Source organism: Mauremys mutica, chromosome 21 (assembly GCF_020497125.1).
Source record: "Mauremys mutica isolate MM-2020 ecotype Southern chromosome 21, ASM2049712v1, whole genome shotgun sequence".
Lineage (NCBI taxonomy): Eukaryota > Metazoa > Chordata > Testudines > Geoemydidae > Mauremys > Mauremys mutica.
Window position 1 is genome coordinate 626,751 of NC_059092.1, and position 25,903 is coordinate 652,653.

General features: G+C 44.1%; 1 protein-coding gene across 1 annotated transcript in view; it reads right to left on the reverse strand.

Annotated features, from left to right (window-relative positions):
• CAMTA1 (calmodulin binding transcription activator 1) overlaps positions 1–25,903 on the reverse strand; it is a 769,191-nt gene that overhangs the window by 36,929 nt on the left and 706,359 nt on the right. The window contains exons 10-13 of the mRNA XM_044996562.1: positions 8,883–9,022; positions 4,900–5,096; positions 3,011–3,089; positions 454–769 (exon numbers count right to left, since the gene is read on the reverse strand). Coding sequence (XP_044852497.1) covers positions 454–769; positions 3,011–3,089; positions 4,900–5,096; positions 8,883–9,022 — 732 coding nt within the window. The remainder of the gene's footprint in view (positions 1–453; positions 770–3,010; positions 3,090–4,899; positions 5,097–8,882; positions 9,023–25,903) is intronic.

A 25,903-nucleotide genomic window follows, 5' to 3' on the forward strand; every position in this document is an offset into this window, starting at 1 on the left:
GGAGCAAAGAAACAGGGCAGAGATAGAACAGCTTCACTTAACATCCCCTCCACCTCCCCCAAGTAAGCTGCCTGCTTCAGGCCACTATGAGTATGTCTACACCGCGGCTGGGAGTTGTGATTCTCGGCATGGGCTGACAGACTCACACTAGCTCGGCTTTAGCTGCATGCTAAAGATGGCAGTGTGGACACTGCGGCATGGACAGCGGCTTGGGCTACCCACTTGAGCTCAGAACCAGGGGATTGGGCAGGTTTGGACTTGGGTGGCTAGCCTAAGCCGCTGCCCGTTCCACAACATACACACTGCTGCTTTTAGCATACGCGCTGTGCTTGAGTTAGCGAGAGTCTGCTTACCTGCACAGGGAATCACACCTCCCAGCTGCAGTGGCAGACATACCCTGCATGTCGTGTGTTAGCACAGAGAAACCTACAGTCAGGTTATTTTTGTTTTTACCTGTATTTGAACTGGACATAACAGTGACACCCTTCTGAGGCTCTTGAGAAGTAATGATTTCACTTTGCCACTGGGCAACCCAGCTCTCGGTGCTGGACTCCCCACTCGAAGGGCAGTGAACTCTGGGATTTTGCCCAAGCTGCACTTGCTCATCTCGCTGTAGCTGCTCCAGACACTCTGCCAACTTCACGTGACCCCGTGACCGAGCAATAGCCAGTGGCAGTCTCCCAAGAGAGTCAGGAATAGAGATGGCCCGGCGATCCCACTTATACAGCACAATGGCTGCATCCATGTGGCCCAGTGCACACGCCCACATCTGAAAGAGAAAAGGACAACTGACACATCTGTAGGTGCTTCACTCTCTTGTTCTCCTCTCAGATCACTGACAAACAGCTCTTATCAGCAGAGCTTGGCAAATGCTTCAGCACCAAAGGAGAGCTTTTATAAGTGTCACATCTGAATAAGAGGTCATTATGGAGGACTAGACAAGTCCTACTCTCTACTTCCTGGGAGAAGTAGTTGTCTGTCCAGCTATAATAAATTAAGGTGAAATTTTCTTATTGAGCAATAAGTGAAACTTTCATACAGGCATAAATCTTAACGATGCTGCAGAGGCAGAAGAGCTCAGCTGCATACACGTGGATTATAGACAGATGAGCACATGAGCAGCAGGATTAAAGCTAGGAAAGGGCGAAATGCAGGGGTCCTTACATTTCACATGAATTTTGTATTTGGCTTTCAAAGGACCGAGTGGCCACATGGGGAGACATCAGCCATGCCAGGCTTGCTTTGGAACTCTGCTCACAAAGGGGATCATGAGCTGCGACAAGGTAGGAAAGGGTCAATCAGAAGCAAACTGTGAGGCAGGCTCATGGACAGCTGGGACTTGTTAGATTTTGTATTTAATAATCATGCAAAAATCAAACATCTAGGACAACGTTAGAGAAGCAGGAACCTAGAACGACCTTTGTACAAACGTTACAAGCAGCCAGCAACTGCCCAGTTCTTAGTAAGAAAGTATTCTCGGGACCATAACAAATGGGCAAGTTTTAAAACTCAGTGTCTGAGACAGTGCCTAATATAGTGTGTGAGCTAAGAGAATACAAATGAGTATCAATAAACGAACCTGGCCCGGTGTCTCATTAAGGTTGGCAGTAGCATCTTTGCACTCAAACACTGCTTGTTGTCAATGTCACAGAGAGTGCAACTGTATACATTACAGCTTTATGAAAGCTTATTCCTGTCTGTCTACTAACTAAAGAGATGGTTGAGCACATACACACGTGCACCTGTCTAAACAAGCCAGCAGGTACAGGACCAGCTCAGCCCTGGTGTAAGAGGTTTGACCACACTGAACCCCAAGAAATGGCACCTGCTTATACCAGAGTTGACAATGGCCCATAAACTTACTCCTTCTTCACAATGGCCTTGAATCACTGCTTACAGTTGTCCATTCTAACTTTTCAGCTTGTATCAATGATTAACACACTTAAGACTTGAATACTTGTTTTTAAAAATAAGAAGAGAAAAATACTCTACACAGCACTTGGCATCTTGGGCAGAAGCATCCCAGAAGAGCCAAGAGTTACAAAATTATTTGCTAAGACACTGTCTACACATTCTGTAAGAGTTATATGGGTGTGGCTAGAAGTGTTACTGTAAATCACTTTAGTCAAACCAGTGCACACTAGGGGGTTGCACTGATTGAACTAAATGGATTCTGAACCTAGTTATACCAATGAACAAACTGTGGGTAGTCCAGCTCTGACAGTGTTTGCAGTGTCGTTGTAACCGTGTTGGTCCCAAGATATTAGAGAGACAAGGTGGGGGAGGTAATATCTTTTATTGGACTAACTTCTGTTGGTGAGCGAGACCAGCTTTTGAGCTTACACACGTCACCTGAAAAAGAGCTTTGTGTTAGCTCGAAAAGTGAGACAGACAAGCAACAGAAGTTGGTACAATTAAAGATATTACCTCACGTACCTTGTCAGCCCTAAGAGCGTCACTCCAACTTCTCACAGGGGATATGCTCATCTAAAAAGTTACCACCTGGCTTTGGGAATTAGTTTTCATTTGGACCTATTCTTGGTTCCATGCATGTTGGATGATTTGGATTTTCTAGGTTATCAGGAAATGTAACTGTGAGTTCACTGGCTTTGACACAATAGGATGATTGAGACCTCCACAAACTGGAAAACATGTAAACAGACCAACTAGTAAAAAAAGACATAAGTTCTTTTTCCTCAAGGCAGCAAAGCAGAGATGCTTGGGCAAAACAAGAGATCTGGAAACAAGAAAACCCACCCCACACTTCTCAAAAAATTGGGATAACTATTTTGGTTTCTCTCAGAGCAAAACAATTTAAGACTTGCTAGAGTCATGTTGTTATTTATACAGCATAGCAGTATGCAAGATACATCTACTCCATCAGACTGCAAAAGTTCAAGAGGACTGGGAACGGCAGCAAAGGAGGAGCTCATCAGCCCCCCCGAGGAGGATCATTCTACTGTCTCAGTGGACTCAGTCACTGGCACAGAAAAAATGCTCTGTTACTTACCAGTGGCGTGCAGGAGAAGTGATCCACGTTCAAAGGGTCAACTTCCAGTTCCAAATCAATGCTGTCTGCATGCTTGGTACTGCACAGGAAATGAGAGCAGGAATGATGTTCTGTAGCTTGGTTAAGATCCTTACACAAAACCACAGCTTTACACCCCGAGGCTTGACCACAAAAAGAAGTGCTGAACACACCTGCATGCCTGCAATGCACACTTGCTATAGCTGGTGGCCTGGGTTAGGGAGGAGGATGGGCTAGTGGATAGGGCACTGGACTGGGATGAAAACATGGGTTCCATTCCAAGCTCAACCCCAGATCTCCTGGGTGACCCTAGACAAGTCACGTGACCTACCTCATGCCTCTGTTCCCCACCTGAAAAATGGGCATAACCCTTCCCTATGTCACAGCGGTGCTGCCTATAACTCCATTCAGATATTACCATGATGAGGGCCAATAAGTATCTAGACAAAGAGTTCAGGATCTGCCTCCCAGACTGGGGCCTTCAGCTCCCATAAACTCTGGTGACAAACACTGAGGCTGTTATTTTACACCGCATGCACACCCCTACAGGCTGCTCACAAAAAAAGGGCTAAATTAAGTGAAACACTTAACAGTACAAAGAGGGGAAGGGAAATAGTGGCTCCAGAACAAATGGATGGGGATAATCTAGAGGGTTTATTGGGATCCACAGTAAGTCAAGTTTAAAGCAGCTTCTGTTTATGAAGTGGAAGATGGAGACAGGCCAGCAGTGAAAACATCAAACATATACCACTAATGTAACGAGTACCCAGATCTTCCACTTCCCAGGTGAGCACAATGCCAGCTCAGGCCAGCACATACATGCCAACCCAGGCAGGTTACGAGCTTCCATGTAAAAGGCTGAGGCACTTGGCCCTGGGAAACCACAACAAGGGGATAATTTTATCCCCTAAAATCAGAGAAGAAAGCTGCGTGACAGACTGGGGATTTGTCTGTGGAAAAGATGAACTCCATCTTCTTTTGTGAATGCCATTTTGTTCCAGGGGCCTCACTTTATTGTAATCTCTATTGTGGATTAGAGCATCCATATTGTAGTGGGGGCTTGACACCTAGTTAAATGATGTCATCTATGAAGCTGACACATAGCAACACAGGCCCATCAACTGGTTGTCTCTCAAAGGCAGGCCAACCCTAGGAACATTTAATTCTCTACACAGTAGCTCAGATGGGAGCAGAGGCTGGAGTTTCTCAACCTGGACATGTGGCCAAAGAGGTCAGAGTTTACATTTAAGGGGGAAATCTGCTGTGTGAAGGGAGGTCATGATTGCCACATCAGAAGAAAGGGCTGGAGGAGAGAGAGGGCAGGAGTTCAGGACAGTTTTTTCCAATAATCTGTAACTCCCCAGTGCTTTCAAGAGTAAAGTTTCTCTCATTAAGAAACCCCTTTCCTAAGACCGTGTTCCTTACTTGCCTGCCATGTTGTCCCCAAAGGGATTAACTGAGAGGCTCAGAGCATCCACAGTAAGATAGATCTCGGAGAATGGACGAAACCAGTTGGGTGTCTCAGGAGGGCTGGAGCACTGGTTCCGATTGTACTGCAGGACCCAACTGCCCAAGAATGGTGTCAGACATGGGGGATGGTCCTGGGAGTGCACCTGAGAGCCCCAGTGTTAGGAATAATGACCGGTCAACTATCCAAACCCAGGGGGCTTAGAAGCATGTGGGATCCAGCGGTTGGGTCCACTCACAACAGACTGGTACCCATGCACAACGGGGGCCTGGAGCAGGTTGCAACAGGCAGCTTCCTCTGCAAAGTGCAAGAGAGACCCAGAAACTCAGGCCAACCAGAGTTTATACCTGCTTCCTGCAGCCTCTACATTGACAAGTCAGAAGTCTGAAGCATTGGGTCTTACCGCCATTTGATGAGGGTCTGGATCAGTGTTGCATAGCCCTGAGCAGCAGCAAGGTGTAGCAAGGTCATTCCTCGGAAAGTCTTGGAATGGATCAGGTGTTTCGACTTTGTCCAACAGGCACGACTCATCATCTTCTCACACACCACCACCACACGGCTCTCAAAGCAGCTGCCCAACGTCCCGGCCCCAGACACACACTGCAAGCAATATGCACATCTCAGAAGCTGTCATCTGGGAGGGTGGCTTGGACTCACATCCTGCACAGGGCAGGACTTGTTAGGCCAGTGTGGGCATTTGCTTTTAAAAATAATGAGTGATAGGGAAGTGACAGAAGGGGATGAATGTGACACGAGGAACAAGACAAAAGCTGACAGGTTCTTTCGTTTATTTGCACTAACCTGTACTTACAGTCAACTCTATAGGGTAACTTTCCACATTAGGGAGGTCATTGCAATCCATTACAAGTGGCACACTGGGAACAAGAGGGTGCCCTTCTCATGGACTACCTGAGCCTAGGAGGAGACGCTGGGCACTCCACTCCCACCAAAGCCAGTGCCTCTCAGAACCAGACCTGGAAAGAGTACTTAAACAGGGAACAGCAGCAATGACCAAAAGCCATGAGCCAGGACTGGTCAACAGCTGTGCAGAAAGATTCTGGGGAAGCAGAATTGCAGGTGTTCTGCCATATCTGCGGATAAAGATGACTTCAGTCACTTGTATCGCACCCCTAAGAAAAATTAAATCACAAAAGGGACTCTTAACAGGAGGTAACGTGTGCGTTACTGCCCACAGCAAAACTGTAGCAGTGCCGACAGATACTGTGACTGCGAGGTCTCTGGAGCCACAGAGATCTAGGAGTCTGAACAATTAAAAAGCCCAGATACTGTGTGCTGAGTTCAAAGAACTCGTGTTATGAGTTGCTTCTTCACTGCTACGCAAGGCACCGTTCTCTCTGGTCACCCAGAACTCCTAGACCAGCTAATGTCTTTGATTTTCTCAGTGATTATCAGGTGACAGGCCCCAAAATATGCAATTATTACCAATGAGTTTCCTGCCAGCCCCTTCCCTGGTTTATCTGTTCTGTAGGCTGGAATGTGCTTCCAAAGACAGAAGCTGAATAATGGGTGCAGTGCTGACTCGATCAGAGCTATAAATGCTGGATGTCCCTCACAGACCAGAGACTCTGAAATGGAACTGCCCAGCCCTATATGCTTAGGGCCTGGATTTCTGTTCCACACATCTCACCAGCTGGGCACTTCTCTCCCCCCCCCGCCCCCCCAAGGGGTCCCCCATTGCTGCTGTGCTCCTCATCCTCAGGGTACATTTTAAAACAGACTCCAAGTTACAAGTGCTAATGGAGCTCTTTTTATGTGGCTAGCGAACCTCCTCCACCCCATGCCCCCCACCATGATATAATCCCCTCCTGTCTCATTGGACTATGTCAACATTTAGATGGGAGAAGTCCTAGGTAATACTGCAGGTAGCATATTGATGATTCAATAGGTGACTCTTCCATCTGAGCAAGTACTGAACCAGTGCAACAGCTCTGATGTTAGGCAGCTGTCAGAGGTGCAGTCTTTAGAATGAGATATAAAGCCAGCTCCTGCCTACTTCTGGACTGTAACAATCCCATGGCATTTTTTTGCATAACTAAAGCGGTTAGCTCCAGCGCAATGGTCAAATTCCACTTCTGGTAACTTCTTTGGTTGCATTAAGTTCCCCAGCAGCTTTATCTGCTGTGGCTCCTACAGTGTTCTTCACTTCCGACCCTAAACTACCCTAAACTATCACGTTGCTGTGTGCCGTTAAACAGCAGCCATGTTTGACCCCTCAGGGTGAATGTACTGATCTCCGTTTGTGATTTGTATTTCAGTAGTTATGTTTGTAAATTGCTTTGGACCCTTGCGAATCGAAGGTACTTTTGACTGTCAAGTAAATTTAAACAAAATGTAAAGTTTAAAATTTAAAAAACCCTGAACTCAAAAGGAACCCCTTGCTTAAAGGCCAGATCTTCTGATAATGTCAACACTTGTTTTGTAACGTGCCTAAGTATTGCAGCAGCACACACTGACCTGCTACCTCTTCCATTCCTAAACACAACTGGGAGTGTTCAGGGTGCAAGGTGAGCTTTAATTTAACCTCCTGGCTTTGTCACTGTGTGACAGCCCAAGCACATAGCATGTGCTAGTTCTCTTCCTTAAAGGAGTTCACACTGAAATCCCTTTCTAGAAGTGCAAGAGTTAACTCAAGAGATTTGAAGAGTTTCTCTGGGAGTCATTATGTTATATTGTGTAGCTAGTTAGTTATAGATCTTTTAAAATAGGTATTTATGTAATTTCATATTTAGGTATTTTTCAGATGAGAATTAGTGAAAGCAACACTCTCCCATGCCAGTTACTGGGAAGGGATGTTTTAATAGTAATGGATATAATTAACCCAAAATGCTGCTTCAGAGCAACAGACGACCTGTAGGGAAATGCACATTTGAACAGAAATACTGGGGAGCAGAATAAAGGTCTTATGAGAAATAATGAACCCTACAAAGAAGATATTTCAGTTAAACACCTCAGCTTCCCGGTCATTCTAAGACACCAAAGCATGCCCCTATTACATGCCAATCAGTTAACTCAGGATCAATGTGTATAAGTCTTTCGATACAAGATATAACAATATATCCAACTTAAAAGCTGCACAGCTGATAGCTTTGTTTTCATTAATAATAAAACTTTGTCTTGGTTCAGCCTTTAGCTTCACAAAAAGCGTATGGATACTGAGACACCTCAAGTCTACCAGACAGTGATAAGTCCCTTGAAGCAAGTTATGCTCAATTACATCTGTGCCACCCCACTGACCTGAGTTGCACTGGTGTGTAACACAGCAAAAAATGGCCTCTATTCAGCAGGCACCAGTATCATAACATTGCTTTTTTGCTTTAAAGGCAGGAGCTGTTTCAGTGGACGTTAAGAAATGGAGCTGCTCAGTGGGAGTGCCATGCTGGCTAGGGAGACAGAGTGAACCTAGGTGTTGGCTTGTGGAGATCTCCCAGATCTGATTGGGGTGGGAGGGAGGAGGAGAACGGGCACCCTAGAGGGGGATGAGTGTCTACCTGCTAGTGGGTTTTGTTGCTGTTTGATACCACTACAGCCTACCCTGCTGCTGTCCCTGGCATGACAGAGACTGCCTGGCTGCTTGGCTCCTGGGACCAAGGCCACTACAGATGTTGGAGACAGTGTATTTCTGTTCTGCAGTGCGTGGTTCTAGGATACTTATTAAATAACTACGGAAATGTCTGAGGAATGTGGTTCTTTCATATTACACTGCACTATATTACTAACAAAGTGATTTGTCGTTCTGATTAATCACACAGAAAAGAGTTAGTCCAGATAGTTTATGAAGCCAGTGGGGTTGCGTATAGCAGCTTGCACCCTCTGTTACAAGCACACATCAAACTACCACCTGCCCTGGGTGCCATTTCCAACCTTCAACAGCAGTTCTACATGGTCCCCAGCGGGAGCTAAGCTGTCATTCTAGCATTCAACTAGTATGTAACACGGGAATCCGGTATCACTAACAGGTGTGAAATATTTAGAAGCCTTCCTGAGCGTCACACTGACAGAAGCCTCATGCTTCCAAAGTCCCTTCTTCTTGCATCTGTTGGGCCAGCCACTGCCAGGTCGTCTTTATTCTTTGCTGTGTGCCCATCTCCAAAGGAAGGCTACAGAATTTGGGTTTCTATGTCACTAGAGCAGGCTTCCATGGACCATAGAGATGCATCTCTTAATGGATTCACAATCAATCCCTAAAAGAAGTGCGAACCACTATTTATAGGGCTGGAAAATATGGTGATTTTGAGAGGAGGTTGTAATTAAAAGGCTCTCAAGAGGCAAATGGTGTTTAAAAGATATCTCCCTCACCCTCCAAAAAGCTAATTCCAGAAGGAACGTGTATAAAGCAAAACTGACTCAGTGACGAAGGACTCATACTTGCGTCTGGGTTCCTCCATTCCCGCTCCCGTTGCCCCCGCCTCCTACTCCTTGTTTGTGCTGCTGGGATCCCGTCATCTCGGCCATTCTCCTTTCCATCTGCTCAAGTCGTTCCAGGATTGACATCCTGAACTGATTATCTAGGTCAAAACAGACAGAGTTATGACATTTCCACAGAAGACAAATGCAAGCTTTTGGTGACCTCCTGCACAAAATCACAAATGGGACCTGGCACCAGTTGGAGATGCGCGGAAGGCGAGTTCTGTTTTGTAATTCATACGGTCAGAAGCGGGATCCTGGAATAATTCCCTGTCTCAGACAGACTGTGTGATCAGGGAAGCTGGTGAACATCTCCAAAGCAAAAGGAAGTAAAGATTAAAGACGGTCAGAACTGGAGATTTCCTGACAGAACTCTGGGCAGTCCTCGTGCTGCACTCGGCGCCCACCTCCTGTTCAGGTGGGGGCTGTGGAGTGGAGTTGCCCTCCTCACAAGAGTAGAAGGGCACCTCCTTGCTACTTTCTGCTTGTTATGTTCAAGCGTCAAACAATTCAGTGGCTTGGCTTCCTCAAGTGGTGGGGAAGAGAAGGTAGTTGATATTTTATGACTAATTTACAATTGTTATATGTGAAATATGTAAGAGACAGATATGGCTTCACCTTCGCTGCCCATCTCCAAAAGCTTATGGCTTCCTATCGCGCTGACCCCCTTCCCTGCAACAGCTGGCTTTGGGCAGCCCTGCCATCGTCCCCATTTTACAAAGGGTGATTTACCTGGTGAGAACCATGAGTGAATGATTGCTACAGAAACAAGATTCCCTCGGGCTTTTTATTTCTCTTGGAACAAGGAGCCAGTAGAGGAGCACATTCCCTTCTTCCTAGGCCTAGACTCAGATCCCAGCTCTCAGAAATTAACGTGGACAAAGCCCATAAAATGTGCTAGTTACCTGCAAACTCATAAGGGGTCAGTAACAATTACTTTAAATGCTACTGAAAAGTAGGCAGTAGCCAAACTTCCTCCATTCCCCCAGGCTGGTGGGAGCTGCCAACTACGGGGATAGCATCTGGGCACATCAAAGAGTCTTTACAAAATGCTTATTTTACTTAGGTTTGATCTCTATGGGAGCTGGCAGGCACCACTGGTTACTCTCCTCCTCCTGAACTGCAAACCAGTATGACGAAGCAGCTACTAGGGCTAAAATCTTGGAACATATTATTTACCCTTTCACATAACAAAAGAACCAGGAGTCTGCCAATGAAATTAATAGGCAGCAGGCTTAAAACAGTCGTGGCACCAACGCTCCAGCGCCGTAAAAGACCCACCTCCACCAGGGGAGTAGCTCCCAGTGCTGGTGCACTGTCTACACGGCCACTTTACAGCGCTGAAAGTTCAGTGCTCAGGGGGGTGTTTTTTCACGCCCCTGAGAAAGTTGTGGCACTGTAAAGTGGCAGTGTAGACAAAGCCTAAAAATCATGGTCCTAAATAAGGCTCTGGATTTACAGTTTATGACAACAATCTGTAACCCGCTAGCCCCCCCTTTGTCCTATGACTGCAGACAGATTAACTGGCCACTTCACCTTGAATGGTCTCTTACAATGTGCTAATTACTTGTGCTAAACAAGCTGTTTCACCTTTGTTTAGTTGTGACATTCGGAGTTTCTTTCCCTGTCCTGAGGAAGAGCTTTGGGTAGCTCAAAAGCCCGTTTCTTTAACCAACAGAAGTAGGTCCAGTAAAAGATACTCCCTCCCCCACCTTGCTTCTCCAAATGAGGAGACAAACTTCTCTAAGAAGCAGGTGACATTTGCACACCCTGCTCCCAAACAGTGGTCAGCGCCCAGCCTCTCCTTAGGTAGTGTTTTTCCAACACGGCTTTGTTCTGGCAGTACTGCAGTGTGCTGCAGTGCAGTCCATGTCATTTCCTCCTCCTCCCCCATTTCCATGCAGAGCACGTACACTGCAGAGATTGAAACTACCTGACATCACTGAGCCAGCTCCTTCTCACCACATCTCTGTGTCAAACACAGCTATGTCTGTAACTTGCTAAGAGCCAGAGAGCCACATATTTGCTGCAGAGGTTAACGGCTTTCCACTGTCTGCATGTTTAACACCACTCCCTCTGGCAGTACAGCCAGCACCTTCATTTTATTAACTGCTCAATGAACAGTCTCATGAACATCATTCTAGTAGCATTTCTCTGAGCCTCCAATTCCAAATAGGAGAAAGTAACAGCCATTCAACACAGGAAAACATTTAAAAAGCAAAGTGTTGAACGACTTAGCGCAGACAGCATTGACAAATCACCCCCTGGCTCCCTGCATGTAGCGGTACAGAAGGATTACAGTCTAATCCTACAGACAACAACTGCATGAATCAACTGTTCAGGTGAAAGCTGGATCAGGTTATTCTGACCCTGAAGATCTCACACTGTATTGGAGTTTCAACAGAAATGTATTTTTACATGACTGGTTTGTCAAAAATAGCAATTTGAGCCCTGGGCTTTTCTGCATGCAGCTAATTATCCTAGGTTCTACGCTATCCTTCAAGAATTTATCTTGTGTCTTTAAAAAAAAAAAACCTGATCCTAACCCATCCCTTTCCTGATCCATCAGATAAAGATACTTGGCTCTTCCGTAATATCTTTCATCTGCGGACTGCAAGCACTTTATCAAGGGGATGGGCAGTCACTATCATTATCCCCATTATACCGATGAGGAAACAGACACAAAGAGAGAAGTAAGTGGCTTTTCCCAGGTTTCACAGCGTATGTATATACAGCAACTGACACCCAGGAGTGGCCTGCAGAGCGGGAGGGATCCAGAGCTCGGGCTCCAGCCTGACCCCTGAAGTCTACACAGCAATGCCACAGCCCTGCGGTCTGAGCCCCGCAAGGCCAAGTTTGCCGCCACGGGCCAGCCATGGGTTTTTCTTTGTAGTGTAGACATACCCACAGACAGCGAGCGGCAATCTCTGTAATAGTATCCAGGTTTCCCAAGCGGCCTCTACTCAAATCTCTGGACAGTGCTCCACAGGGGCACCCAACATTTGCACAGCTCAAGGCCACAGGTTGACTTATCAGGAGCTTGAAGTATGGACTGTAGCACTGTCTCCTGATGAAGAAGTTACTCGCCTTGCGCAGTAAGGATGGTTCTTTGAGACGTCTCTCTCTCTGTGGGTTCTCCACTGCAGGGGTGCTTGTGTCCCTGCACTGCTGATTGGAGAACTTCGGTAGCAGTGTCCATTAGGCCCGCACGTGCGCGGTCTCCCCTTGTGCACCGCCACGAAGCTAGTCAGCATATGCAGACTAACCCCCCTCAGTTCCTTCTCTACAGGAGAGTCATTGACAAGACCTCCGAAGTAGAGGGGAGGAGGCTGGGTTGTGGAACTCTCATAGGGGGGCACATCTTGAAGAACCATCGTCACTGCACAAGGTGAACAACAGCTTCTTGGAGTAGTGTCCCTAAGGGTGCTCCATTGTGGGTGACTCCCGAGCAGTATCCCTACTGGAGGGTCAGTTACAGGTGACAGTACTGTGGAGCCGAAGATGGCATTGGAGGCGGAGTCCCCAGTGATCACAGTGTTCTGCGAAGGTGTGGACTGACACCTATGTCACCACGCTACAGGTTTCTGAGATAGGGACATTCTGGGAGAAGGCAACGGATGAGGAGATTGACTTCGTGGATTGTGTGCAAATACTGTCTGGAGGGGTCATACTGCGAACCTAATAACATTGTCGAATGCAGTTCGAGATCCACTTAGAGAGCCTCTGGGCTGATACTGTTGTGCCCCTGGATTTTTCCATAATAGAGAGGAAAAGCATAGGAGACTTTCAGAAACCTTTGTCCTATCCAGGTAAAAAGCTAGGGCTCTCCTGATCTCTACTGTGTGTAATACAGCCTCCCTGCTGTCGCAGAGAGGCTTGGGGTAGAAAATTGGAAGGTGAATCAATTGGTTCACGTGGAACAGGGAGGTTACCTTTGGGATGAATTTTGGATGTGGCCTGAGCACAACCTTGTCCTGAGAGAATACTGTGTAGAGGGATGTGCCATCAGAGCCGCCGTTTCTCCTGGCCGAGGTGATTGCTATTCTCTTATAGGTCTGTTAGTCTAGAAGGTGCCACAGGGCTCTTTGTTGCTTTTTACAGATCCAGACTAACAAGGTTACCCCTCTGATACTGTTCTCTTTAGTGTCTCACCAGTGTTCATCGATGGCTGCAAAATACTGGTTAGTTTGTTGGCAACTCAGAAGCATTAAATTTCCTGAGTACGACAGGAAGTGGAATTAAACCTTCCAATAGCTCTAGGTCACTGACAATATTGATATGAAACGAGGTCCACTAGGTATCATTAATAGTTAACAGAGAACCCTGGGTGCCATTCTCCACACAGTCATTTCTCCAGATGAATAATTTTGTCATTTCAATAGCCTCAATAAAACTCCTACCTAGTGGAAACTTCAAAATGCCTTACGTGTAATGTCGTTATAATCAGGCCGCAGGCTCATGTGGCCACAGACAGATTGAAATGGCTTGTTAAGAATCAAGGTTCCAGTACAGTCTGATCAACCTGCCGTGTAGGCTTCTTGCCTTTTGCAGTCTCAAAGGTCAGCAGCCCATCTCTCTCTGATTGTACGAAGGCAGCACCCAGCTGCCGAGTTCTAGGAATCTCAGCACAGAAAGGTATAGCAATTCGCTATTCTGCAAGGGAAGGTACCAGTTATTTAAAATAATAATAAGTCACTGCGACAAGGAGAGGAGCACTGAGACCAGTGATTTCCTCCTGACAACAGAAAGGAAATGACAGGCTGCTAACTACCTGCGCTGGGATATGGATGCAGTCGTGGTTGGAGGAACATCGTCCCTATACCTAAGCAGAGCTTTAGTATTACCTGCCTTACAGGTCACAGATCTCCTGTTTGTATTACATGGAGGACCTTGTGTGTGTACTTTTGTTTTAGGAGGAGACAACTGACTCAAGAACCTTTGTGATAGCAGCCCCCCACATTCCATATCCTCAATGTACCCAAGACAGCCTAATGGAACTCATCATACTTCTAATTATAGCATAAAATAAGAACATAAGAACAGCCATACTGGACCTGATCAATGGTCCATCTAGACCAGTATCCTGTCTACTGACAGTGGCTGGAGCCAGATGCTTGAGAGGGAATGAACAGAGCAGGGCAAATATCCAGTGATCCATCCCCTGATGTCCAGTCCCAGCTGCTGGCACTCAGAGGCTTGGGGATGCCTAGAGAATGGGGCTGTGTCCCTGACCATCTTGGATAACAGCCACTGATGGACCATCCTCCACAAACTTATCAAATTCTTTTTTCAACCCAGTAATAAAATATAAAATAGTTAAAATAAAAATCTAGATTTCTACAAGTTTTACCTTTAATGCATCTCTGCAACCTCAATCTCACTGACAATTTTAAAAGAAGATTGGGTCCAGGAAGATGACATACACCAGGAAGTCTCACCTCACAGGTTTGACTAAGCTGACCACTTTGCCAGACCGGTGCTGCTTCCTGCAATTTGGAAGCTGCATTAAAAAAAAAGGAAGGGTGATGCTGTACCCCTAAATGATACATTTTATCCCAGTTCTGCAGGGGCCTAACAAATTTGTGAGATTTCATGTAATACATTGTACAGGCCAATATGCAAACTCTAGGCACCATGATAACGTTAGTTCCTCTTAACTTTGAACTACTTTGATTGTGGCAGTCTGTCTCACAACTTCACTAGTTCTTTGTTATAAACACAATTCATCCAATGTTAAGTGTAACAATAATAGCATCTATAACACAGAAATGAATGTTTAAGTGTTTTTCTTTCCTCTTTAATGTCTTCGAGTTGAACAGGTTCAGGAAAAGGCAAAGTTTCCACAGATAATAAGCAGTAGCAAGTATGCATTCACTGAAAGATGCCTAGAGAACACATTGCTTTGGGTAAAGAGCTCTGCCCTGCTCACTGTAACTAACCAGACATAACTTTTCCTCTCCTTGTAGCTATTTTAGCTTTAAACCAGTGTATTTCTCAACCATTTTAAACTTTTCTATATGTAAAAAGGTAGTTACAATAGCATCTATTAAAAATCAGCAAGAAAACAGAAAACATCACATTTTCTGCTCATACAGGTTCTTTTATTTATTGATGACCCAAGTACTGAAGATTTGTTTGGCAGACCTCAAAATGTTTGGGATACAGATGTATCTGTTTTTGTACTGTATCAAAATACAACTGAGATCCATAAATAAATAATCCCAACAAGAAAAAAAATTCCCCAGAGCCATGATTTCAATCCTAATCTTCACAATGGATACAGAAAAATTTAAGATAGTTGGAGGGAAGTCCCAAAAGATGATAAAAACTGGTCCTGTTCTGCTGACCCTTCAGATACAGTTGTGAGACATTTAGTCAAAATATTACCAAGCCAAGAGATGCAAAGGAGTTAAGCAGTAATGTTCAATCATTAGGCATTTTATTTGGAGCTCTGATGAAAACCTTTACTGTCCTGCCTCCCCTTCAAAAAAATATCAAAGCCGTGAAGCACAAATACAAACACGGGAGAGAGAATCGAAGTTAAAGACAATTTTGTCAACATTTAATACAATGTATCCTGCATTTCTTCATGAGTGACGCCGCCTGACAGGATCTGCCAGAACACTTTGCATCACTCCAGAAGCTCAAGTCCACCAATCTTGTGCCACTTCCTATTTTGCTATTAAAAACCTCTCCTGTCTTCATCACTTCAGATGTTTCTGTAGAGTTGCCTGCTCAGTGGGCACTAAGAACTTGGAGACCATGCTCAGGTCTGTTATACTCCTGGAATATCACAGGACTACACATCTCACAGTACAAAAAACCCAACAGCACACACATTAAGCTGATAAGTGAAGCTATGCATCTATTATATCACCATGCAGTTCTCAGTATAGCTACTCAGGCAGCCATGTATCTCTTTGAGAATACAGCAAAGGCAGGCAGGCAAGGACAGGCTTGATAGCTAACACTCCCCAAGCCTCTTTAGTGCATCCTAGGTCTTAGTTTTTGGACTTTAAACATTTTAGTCTTTTAACAAAGGCAAACTGAGGTCTTCCACTGCTCTCACCCATCTGAATGAGACATCTGGCTAAAATTTTGCAAGAGAAGCAAGGAACTTGATATATTTTCTGAAGATACACTATCTCACAACAGTCATTACAGTCCTAAAACACCTATTCTCCAACCTCTCCACTTTATGTGGGAAACGGCACTGGCATACCAAGTTCCCCTTTGTCAAATCTGTTCTCACTGTGGTTTATCATTCTTCTGGAAAAACTAGAGCAGACTACAGATTATAAAGTCCCACAAAGTTCTCTGACAGGGATGATTTACTGTCAAAGTCTTGGCATATTAAAGAGAGCTCCTCACAGGCTTAATAGTACTGCAGAGCAATACATAAGAACATAAGAAAGGCCGTACCGGGTCAGACCAAAGGTCCATCTAGCCCAGTATCTGTCTACCGACAGTGGCCAATGCCAGATGCCCCTGAGGGAGTGAACCTAACAGGCAATGATCAAGTGATCTCTCTCCTGCCATCCATCTCCATCCTCTGACGAACAGAGGCTAGGGACACCATTCTTACCCATCCTGGCTAATAGCCATTTATGGACTTAGCCACCATGAATTTATCCAGTCCCCTTTTAAACATTGTTATAGTCCTAGCCTTCACAACCTCCTCAGGTAAGGAGTTCCACAAGTTGACTGTGCGCTGCGTGAAGAACTTCCTTTTATTTGTTTTAAACCTGCTGCCTATTAATTTCATTTGGTGACCCCTAGTTCTTGTATTATGGGAATAAGTAAATAACTTTTCCTTATCCACTTTCTCAACATCACTCATGATTTTATATACCTCTATCATGTCCCCCCTTAGTCTTCTCTTTTCCAAACTGAAGAGTCCTAGCCTCTTTAATCTTTCCTCATATGGGACCCTCTCTAAACCCCTAATCATTTTAGTTGCTCTTTTCTGAACCTTTTCTAGTGCTAGAATATCTTTTTTGAGGTGAGGAGACCACATCTGTACACAGTAGTCGAGATGTGGGCGTACCATGGATTTATATAAGGGCAATAATATACTCTCAGTCTTATTCTCTATCCCCTTTTTAATGATTCCTAACATCCTGTTTGCTTTTTTGACCGTCTCTGCACACTGCGTGGACATCTTCAGAGAACTATCCACGATAACTCCAAGATCTTTTTCCTCACTCGCTGTAGCTAAATTAGCCCCCATCATGTTGTATGTATAGTTGGGGTTATTTTTTCCAATGTGCATTACTTTACATTTATCCACATTAAATTTCATTTGCCATTTTGTTGCCCAATCACTTAGTTTTGTGAGATCTTTTTGAAGTTCTTCACAATCTGCTTTGGTCTTAACTATCTTGAGTAGTTTAGTATCATCTGCAAACTTTGCCACCTCACTGTTTACCCCTTTCTCCAGATCATTTATGAATAAATTGAATAGGATTGGTCCTAGGACTGACCCTTGGGGAACACCACTAGTTACCCCTCTCCATTCTGAGAATTTACCATTAATTCCTACCCTTTGTTCCCTGTCCTTTAACCAGTTCTGAATCCATGAAAGGACCTTTCCTTTTATCCCATGATAGCTTAATTTACATAAGAGCCTTTGGTGAGGGACCTTGTCAAAGGCTTTCTGGAAATCTAAGTACACTATGTCCACCGGATCCCCCTTGTCCACATGTTTGTTGACCCCTTCAAAGAACTCTAATAGATTAGTAAGACACGATTTCCCTTTACAGAAACCATGTTGACTATTGCTCAACAGTTTATGTTTTTCTATGTGTCTGACATGCACTTATGCTTAAAGTAAACCTCAATGGAAAACCATGAGAACAATTACATTTTGTATCTTCCCTTTCTGAGGTTCCCGAAAACTCAAATAAATCTGTGCACTCTCTCTGGTCCAATAAAGTCTCCGTGCTCTCAGCATCCCACATGGGTATTGTTTTCCATCATACCATATTCTAAGTTTCACTGGTTATAAACTAGGCTTGGCAGAATTTGATTTTTTTTAATATATAATTTTGATGGATACAGATGCTTATTTTTAATCATTTTTTCAATTTTTATCAATTTAAATTTTCAGAATTGCAGGAAGTGATGGGAGAGGGAGTCAGACAATTGGGGAGGGGGGTGTCAGACTATAATTATGTAATGACAGTAACCATTGCGATTCAAAAAGTTAAAGCTTTATAACAAACAGTTAAAACACAAATTGTCAACATCACATGTCAAAATATACATAGTAAATAGCCTTAAATCAAAATCTAGTAAGTTCTCAAGAAGATTTTGTCTTACTTGGCCTAGCTGTACATTTCAATTATCATCAATGGAAATTGGTTGGTTTGTATGTGAACAGTGTAAGAGACATTGCTGGGATGATTTAGTTCAGGGGTCAGCGGCAACCTTTCAATAGTGGTGTGCCGAGTCTTCATTTATTCATTCTGATTTAAGGTTTTGCATGCCAGTAATACATGTTAACGTTTTTAGAAGGTCTCTTTCTATAAGTCTATAATATATAACTAAACTATTGTATATAAAGTAAATAAGGTTTTTAAAATGTTTAAGAAGCTTCATTTAAAATTAAATTATAATGCAGAGCCCCCCCCCCCGGACAGGTGGCCATGACCTGGGCAGTGTGAGTGCCATTGAAAATCAGCTCGGGTGCCGCCTTCGGCACGCATGCCAAAGGTTGCCTACCCCTGATTTAATTGGTGTTGGTCCTGCTTTGAGCCGGGGGTTGGACTAGCTGACCTCCTGAGGTCTCTTCCAACCCTAATATTCCATGATTCTATGACATTTCTCAACCTTTACAGATTAAAACTGAATCCTTCCAAGCCACAGTGCCACAGACTGCAGCATGCGTGTCCCTTCCTGGTCCTCTTTCCTTTTGGGCTTGGTTCCAGGCAGGGGAATTTTTGCATGTTCTCTTTTTTATGAAAGCAGCAAAGAATCCTGTGGCACCTTATAGACTAACAGACGTTTTGCAGCATGAGCTTTCGTGGGTGAATGCCCACTTATGAGTGAATGCCAGGGTTCATTCTCTCTCTGGATCACAGTGTCTCCTGTCCAGTTAGGGGTTCAGCAGTTTCAGTCAACATGTAATTGAGTCCCTATTTGGGATACCAGTTGTTTATCCAAGGTATTTAAGCTATCACCCTGGTATCTAAATGCTGAGATGGCACCCATTTTCTAAAATAAATTAAACTGAAATGGGGTCAGTTCCCTTCATCTCCTCATAGACCCCAGCGCTGGACACTGCTAGCTCTCCCCTGTTTTTTCGGGAAGTTTAGTCTCTTTGCTGAAGCACTTATTTTCTTTAACCTTGACAAAAGTGGTTTGAAATTACTTTCCATTATTTATGAGTATTGCCACCAGGCCTAGTGGCCCATTGTGCTAGGTGTTGTAAACATACATAATGAGAGACAGTCCTGCCCTAAAGAGCTTTTCACTGACAGCTTGTTTTATCTGCTGGAAACCCTAATGTGTCTGGTTTCAAAGTGGCAGCTGTGTTAGTCTGTATCAGTAAAAACAATGAGGAGTCCTTGTGTCACCTTAGAGACTAACACATTTATTTGGGCATAAGCTTTCGTGGGATATAACCCACTTCATCAGATGCACGCAATGGAAAATACAGTAAGGAATAAATATATAGCACATGAAAAGATGAGCGTTGCCTTACCAAGTGGGGGGTCAGTGCTAATGAGGCCAATTCAATTAGGGCAGATATGGCCCATTCTCAACAGTTGACAAGAAGGGGTGAATAACAACAGAGGGAAAATTATTTTTTGTAGTGACCCAGCCACTCCCAGTCTTTATTCAGGCCTAGTTTGATGGTGTCGAGTTTGCAAATTAATTCCAGTTCTGCAGTTTCTCGTTGAAGTCTGTTTTTGAAGTTTTGTTGTTGAAGAATGGCCACTTAAGTCTGTTATTGATTGTCCAGGGAGATTGAAGTGCTCTACTACTAGTTTTTGAATGTTACAATTCTTGATGTCTGATTTGTGTCCATTTATTCTTTTGCGTAGAGACTGTCCGGTTTGGCCAATGTACATGGCAGATACATCCCAATGTATCTGAGATCCTTGAGGAGTTCTGACACCATGTCTGCTCTGATTCACACTCTTTTCATGCATTTTCATCCCTTCTCACTACATTCTTTGTTGGACTCTAGATATCCTGAGAGCAAGTGCTTAACTCTTGGATCAAATACAAACATTGGGGCTGAAATCTACAAGATGCTGAACTGTTTCTGCTCCTATTGTCTCTAATGGGAATTTGAGGCACTTAAAGGCTCACAGGATTGAGCCTTTGGTGAATGAATGTAGTTCTTGGAGAATGAGACCAAAAAACAGGACCTGGAGAATGCAGTGAAACTTGTCTCACTGGAACTTCTTAGTAGGTGATCAGTTCCTTTCACTCTAGGAATGTGACCCCCATAGCCAAGTGAGGCTGTGCAGGTATTTTACAGAAATAATCTGACTTCACCATTAGACAGTAAATACATAATGATCTAGTTCTTCTGCTGTTGAGCATAATAAGAGAATCTTGGTTTTTGATTCAAAAGAGAACAGGGCCGTCCTTAAGATTTATGGGGCCCTACGCAGTATCAGAGATTTATTTGCAAAAACCTTTGCAGTAAGGGGGAGTCAGCCGTCCTGCTGAACACAACATTAAATATTATGGAATACACGATGCAGCTCTTCTCTGTTTTACATTTTCTTAATCAGTATTTCTAAGCTGATTTTATATTTTAAATGTACTCTTAAGCCTTCATAAAGTAATCAGTCCAGATTACTTCATATTTAACTCAGTGAAACAAAGACATTATTTTAAATTAATCAGTCACAGAGCTTTAGTATGTTCATAACAAATGTTCATTGCTTTCAGAAAAAGGGAAATTAATTTACTTTGTGTGATCTCCATAACAAAACATGTTTATGAAATTTCACCAACTTTAAAAAAAGTTTCCAAAGATTTTAGGCATAACAAAGGATTTTATATCTCACTAAGGTACTGATTTTGCTGGAGGGTTCTCTTAAAACTAGTTCATCAGATAGTCAGAAGTAAAGAAAGGTAAACTCTTTCAGTCCAGCTATCTGGCAGGAAAAGGGTGTTGTCCCTTTAAGGGCTCTCTTCAACTGGGCGGTGGAGGTGAAAGGAGAAAGGGATGGACAGAAAGGACAGGAAGACTTTGGAAAAAAGTTTTTTTTTTACTACAGTAATTAAAATTAAAATGTGTATTTTAGATAAGCATGGTCTTTTGAAGGATTTATTTAAAAAACTATATGTCTGAAGATCCCAGCATTTAAGGCTAAAGAGGATTGTGCATCTAAAAATCTATGCAAGGATTTTTTAAGAGATGTAATTTTATAACTTCACCAACTCACTAATGAAATATTTTAAAGCAAATTTTAAACTAAGGTCCTGTAGACTAATATGTTCTGTGTAAATATTACAGTCATGCACAACTGGTTTTGTCAGTAAATTCAGAAACTGACAGTATATACCCGGGTTTGGCAAATGCCTGTTGAATGGCTTCATTACCACTTGAATGGCTCTTTAACCGTTTCAATGTTATGCTTATAGGTCTGTCAGGCTTTTTCACTTTTAAGTTACTAGATCCCCTCCAGAGTAAGGGCTTGTCTACACTGGTAATTTACAGCGCCGCAACTTTCTCGCTCAGGGGTGTGAAAACACACCTCTGGTGGAGGTGGTTTTATTATGAGCGCTGGGAGAGCCCAGCGCTCTGCCGTGACCACACAAGCCACGTTAAAGCGCTGCAGTAAGCACTGGGGCCATGGCTACACTTGCAAATTTGCAGCGCTGCAGCAGGATGTGAAAACACACCCTCTCCAGCGCTGCAAATTGCGGCGCTGCAAAGCGCCAGTGTGGTCAAAGCCCCAGCGCTGGGAGCGCGGCTCCCAGCGCTGTCCGTTATTCCCCACAGGGAGGTGGAGTACGGACAGCGCTGGGAGAGCTCTCTCCCAGCGCTGGCACTTTTGACTACACTTAGCGCTTCAAAGCGCTGCCGCGGCAGCGCTTTGAAGTGCAAGTGTAGCCATAGCCTGGGATCAGGTAAGATGGTGAAAGTACATTACTGTCTAACTGCCTATTCCAATGCCTGAAAAGAGCTGGTCACATCCTTCCTGTTGCTAAAACACTTTAAAAACTTTTCTAATGTTACTCTTCCATTTAAAAGCAATTGCTGTAGTTGCTACAGGGATTCTGTGGAACTATGAACTGGATGAAGATTGGCTGATAGACACTAAGTTATGATCCATGTTATGAAGAAGGTTGAGAATGGGAAAGGACTGCCTAGGAAGGAGAACTGCAGAAAGGGATCTGGGGATCATAGTGCATCACAAGTTAAATATGAGTGAACAGTGTGACGCTGTTACAAAAAAAAAAAAAAAGCAGCAAACATTATTCTGGGATCAAGTATCAGAGGGGTAGCCGTGTTAGTCTGGTTCTGTAGAAGCACCAAAGAATCCTGTGGCACCTTATAGACTAACAGACGTTTTGCAGCATGAGCTTTCGTGGGTGAATGCATCCGAAGAAGTGGGTATTCACCCACGAAAGCTCATGCTGCAAAACATCTGTTAGTCTATAAGGTGCCACAGGATTCTTTGCTGCTTCTATTATTCTGGGATGTATTATCAGGACGGTTGTAAGCAAGCCATGAGAAGTAATTCTTCCGTTTTACACCGCACTGATTAGTCTTCAACTGGAGTATTGTGTCCAGTTCTGGGTGTTACATTTCAGGAAAGATGTGGACAAATTGAAAAAAAGTCCAGAGAAGAGCAACTAAACATTATTAAAGGTCTAGAAAACATGACCTATGAGGGAACACTGAAAAAAATTGGGTTTGTTTAGTCTGGAGAAGAGAAGACTGAGAGGGGACACGATAAGAGTTTTCAAGTCAATACAAGGAGGAAGAAAAACTGCTCTTCTTAACCTCTGAGGATAGGACAAGAAGCAATGGGCTCAAATTGCAGCAAGGGAGGTTTAGGTTGGACATTAGGAAAAAGTTCCTGTCAGGGTGGTTAAGCACTGGAATAAATTGCCTAGAGAGGTTGTGGAATTTGCATCACTGGAGATTTTTAAAAGCAGGTTAGCAAACACCTGTCAGGGATGGTCTAGATCAGTGCTTCTCAAAGCCGGTCCGCCGCTTGTGCGGGGACAGCCCCTGGCGGGCCGGGCCGGTTTGTTTACCTGCCGCATCTGCAGGTTCAGCCGATCCTGGCTCCCACTGGCCACGGTTTGCCGCTCCAGGCCAATGGGGGCTGCGGAAAGCAGCGCAGGCTGAGGGATGGGCTGGCTGGCTGCCCTTGCCTGCACAAGCAGCGGCCCGACTTCGAGAAGCACTGGTCTAGCTAATACTCTATATCCTGCCATGAGTGCAGGGGACTGGACTAGATGACCTCCCTCGGCTGCAAGAAGCTCTGTGGCTACTGCCTGTACAGTGACCCCCCCCACTTCTACAAAGGTTTGGCACCCTTGCCCTCAGCTCTGCCCTCCCCGGCTCTGGGTCCAGCACACAGGCATTTAAAATGCCTTGGACTGGCTGGAGGGTGGGGGACCACAGCACCTCCCTGACCACGAGCTCATGGGCAGTCACCTGCTCGTAAGGCTGGCCCTGCTCCTGCCCCAAAAGTGATAACCCCGTATACCATGCCCCGCTGCTCTCTGGCTGTCCAGCTCTGAAGGCAGTGCCTCCGTCAGCCGCAGCACAGAAATAAAGGTGCAACACCCCTCCCCCCCCCACACACACACCCACAACACTCTTTTGATCAGGACTCCCATGGTTATAACCATGAAATTTCAGATGTAAATATCTGAAACTGTGAAACTGAGGATTTTTAAAAGCCTATGGCAATGAAATTGATCAGTGGACATGGAGAACAATTGTTCACGGTCCTCTTTATAACAGCCCATAAAATATTGGAAGACTGTTATCAGTTTGTCCCTCAGTCTTCTTTTCTCAAGACTAAACATGTCCAGTTTTTTCAACCTTTCCTTGCAGGTGAGGTTTTCTAAACCCTTTATCTTTTTTGTTGCTCACCTTTGGACTCTTCAGTTTGTCTTTATTGAATTTTCGTCTTGCTGAATTCAGTCCACGGAGCTTGCTGGGGCTGGCTTGTTGCACATTCTTCCTAAATTGTGATGTCCAGAATTGGACACAATACTGCAACTGGGGCCTCACCAGTGCTGAGTACAATGGGACCATTACATCCTATGTCTTACATACAACACTCCTATTAATACATCCCAGAATCATATTAGCCTTTTTTGCAATTGCATCACATTGACGACTCATTCAATTTGTGGTCCACTGTAACCCCGAGACTCTTTTCAGCAGAACTACCACCTAGACAGTTATTCCCCATTTTGTAGTTGTGCATTTGATTTTTCCTTTTTAGGTGAAGTACTTTGCATTTAGGTTAGCTATTAGGAAAAACTTTCTAACTATACAGGTAATTCGGGAACAGGCTTCCAAGGGAGGTTGTGGAATCCTTATCATTGGAAGGTTTTTAAGAACAGGTTGGACAAAAAACCTGTCAGGGATGGTCTAGGTACTTGGTCCTGCCACAGCGCAGGGGGCTGGACTTAATGACCCTCGAGATGCCTTCCGACCCTACATTTCTATGATTCTATGAAACGCCCTGGGCAAAGGAACCAGAACTCAGCCATTGTCCGGAGTGTGATGGTCAGCCCTTCAGCTTACACCACGTAATGAAGAGAAGTTTAGTTGTGCTGTTCATAGCTGCTGTAAGCAGGTACCTGCTACAGCTTCAACTTATTTACACCTTAAAGCACTGCACCGCGGCAGCGCTTTGAAGTGCTAAGTGTAGCCACAGCCTAAGGCTCAGATTTTAGGAGTTGCTGCACTCTACAATGCAAGGCCTAGCTGGTTTAGGAACCTAAATCTCCATTATCAAAAGGGATTTAGGCACTTGGGAGCCTAAATACTATCAACTGTTGACTTCTGAAAATGAGATTTAGGCTCCTAAATCTGCTAGGAGTTGCAACACTGGAGTGCAGTAATGCCTAAATACCTTTACAAATCTGGGCCTAAGACTAGAAGAAGAGGATTGACTATTCAATGAAAATAAAACTGTGGCTGCCTAGCTATTTCAGGAGGATGATAAAGTACTTAAAACCAGCACAAATGCAGAGGCTGGAGGTCTGTGTCTTACTAGGAGACTTCTCCATATTCAGCTTGTAGCTTTGATAAACATTTCTATTTTAGTGTACCAAACTGTGTGAGGGATATTACTCAGCCCTATCCTTTTAGTGCTTTGGATGTTTCTAGAGCATAATATTCAAGCACTAACTTTTTATACTTTGAAATATTTTGGAAGGGATTGAATAATCTATTATATAAAATAATCTGTTTAACATCAAAAGCTGATGTTTGCATTGGGTTACAGAGCCTGAGACGAAATTTGCCCTGAATTTATTATAGGCTGAATGAGTAAACTCCTTGGGTGAAACCGCCACTGAAGTCAATGGGCCCAGGATTTCATCTCTTATTTACAGCTTTCAATTTAAGTTTTCCAGAGCACTCACCTCAGTTATTCACATTTGCAGTGAACTTTCTTTTGTGTATTAGGCTGTTGTGTGATTGTCATGCCAGCCCCACACAGCTACAGGTGCTCAGTCTTCTCCTCCAGGGCTCTTTATTTCACATCAGGGCCCATGGGTGCAACAATAATATAAATATTTAAATCGGGAGTCCTCTGTACAGTTTTACACTTGACAAAGTTTACCAACTAATTTCTACAATATGTTGTGTGAAGTCATTAAAATACTTTGACCAATTTTTCTATTAATCTCTTGAAATTTAAGCTTCATTCTCAAATGGAAGTGGTTTGCAAGGGGCAAATTTATTACAGAGGGAAATCCCAGATTTCTAGCTCTATTCATTGCATGTCTTAAAGTCCTAAAAACAATATAAA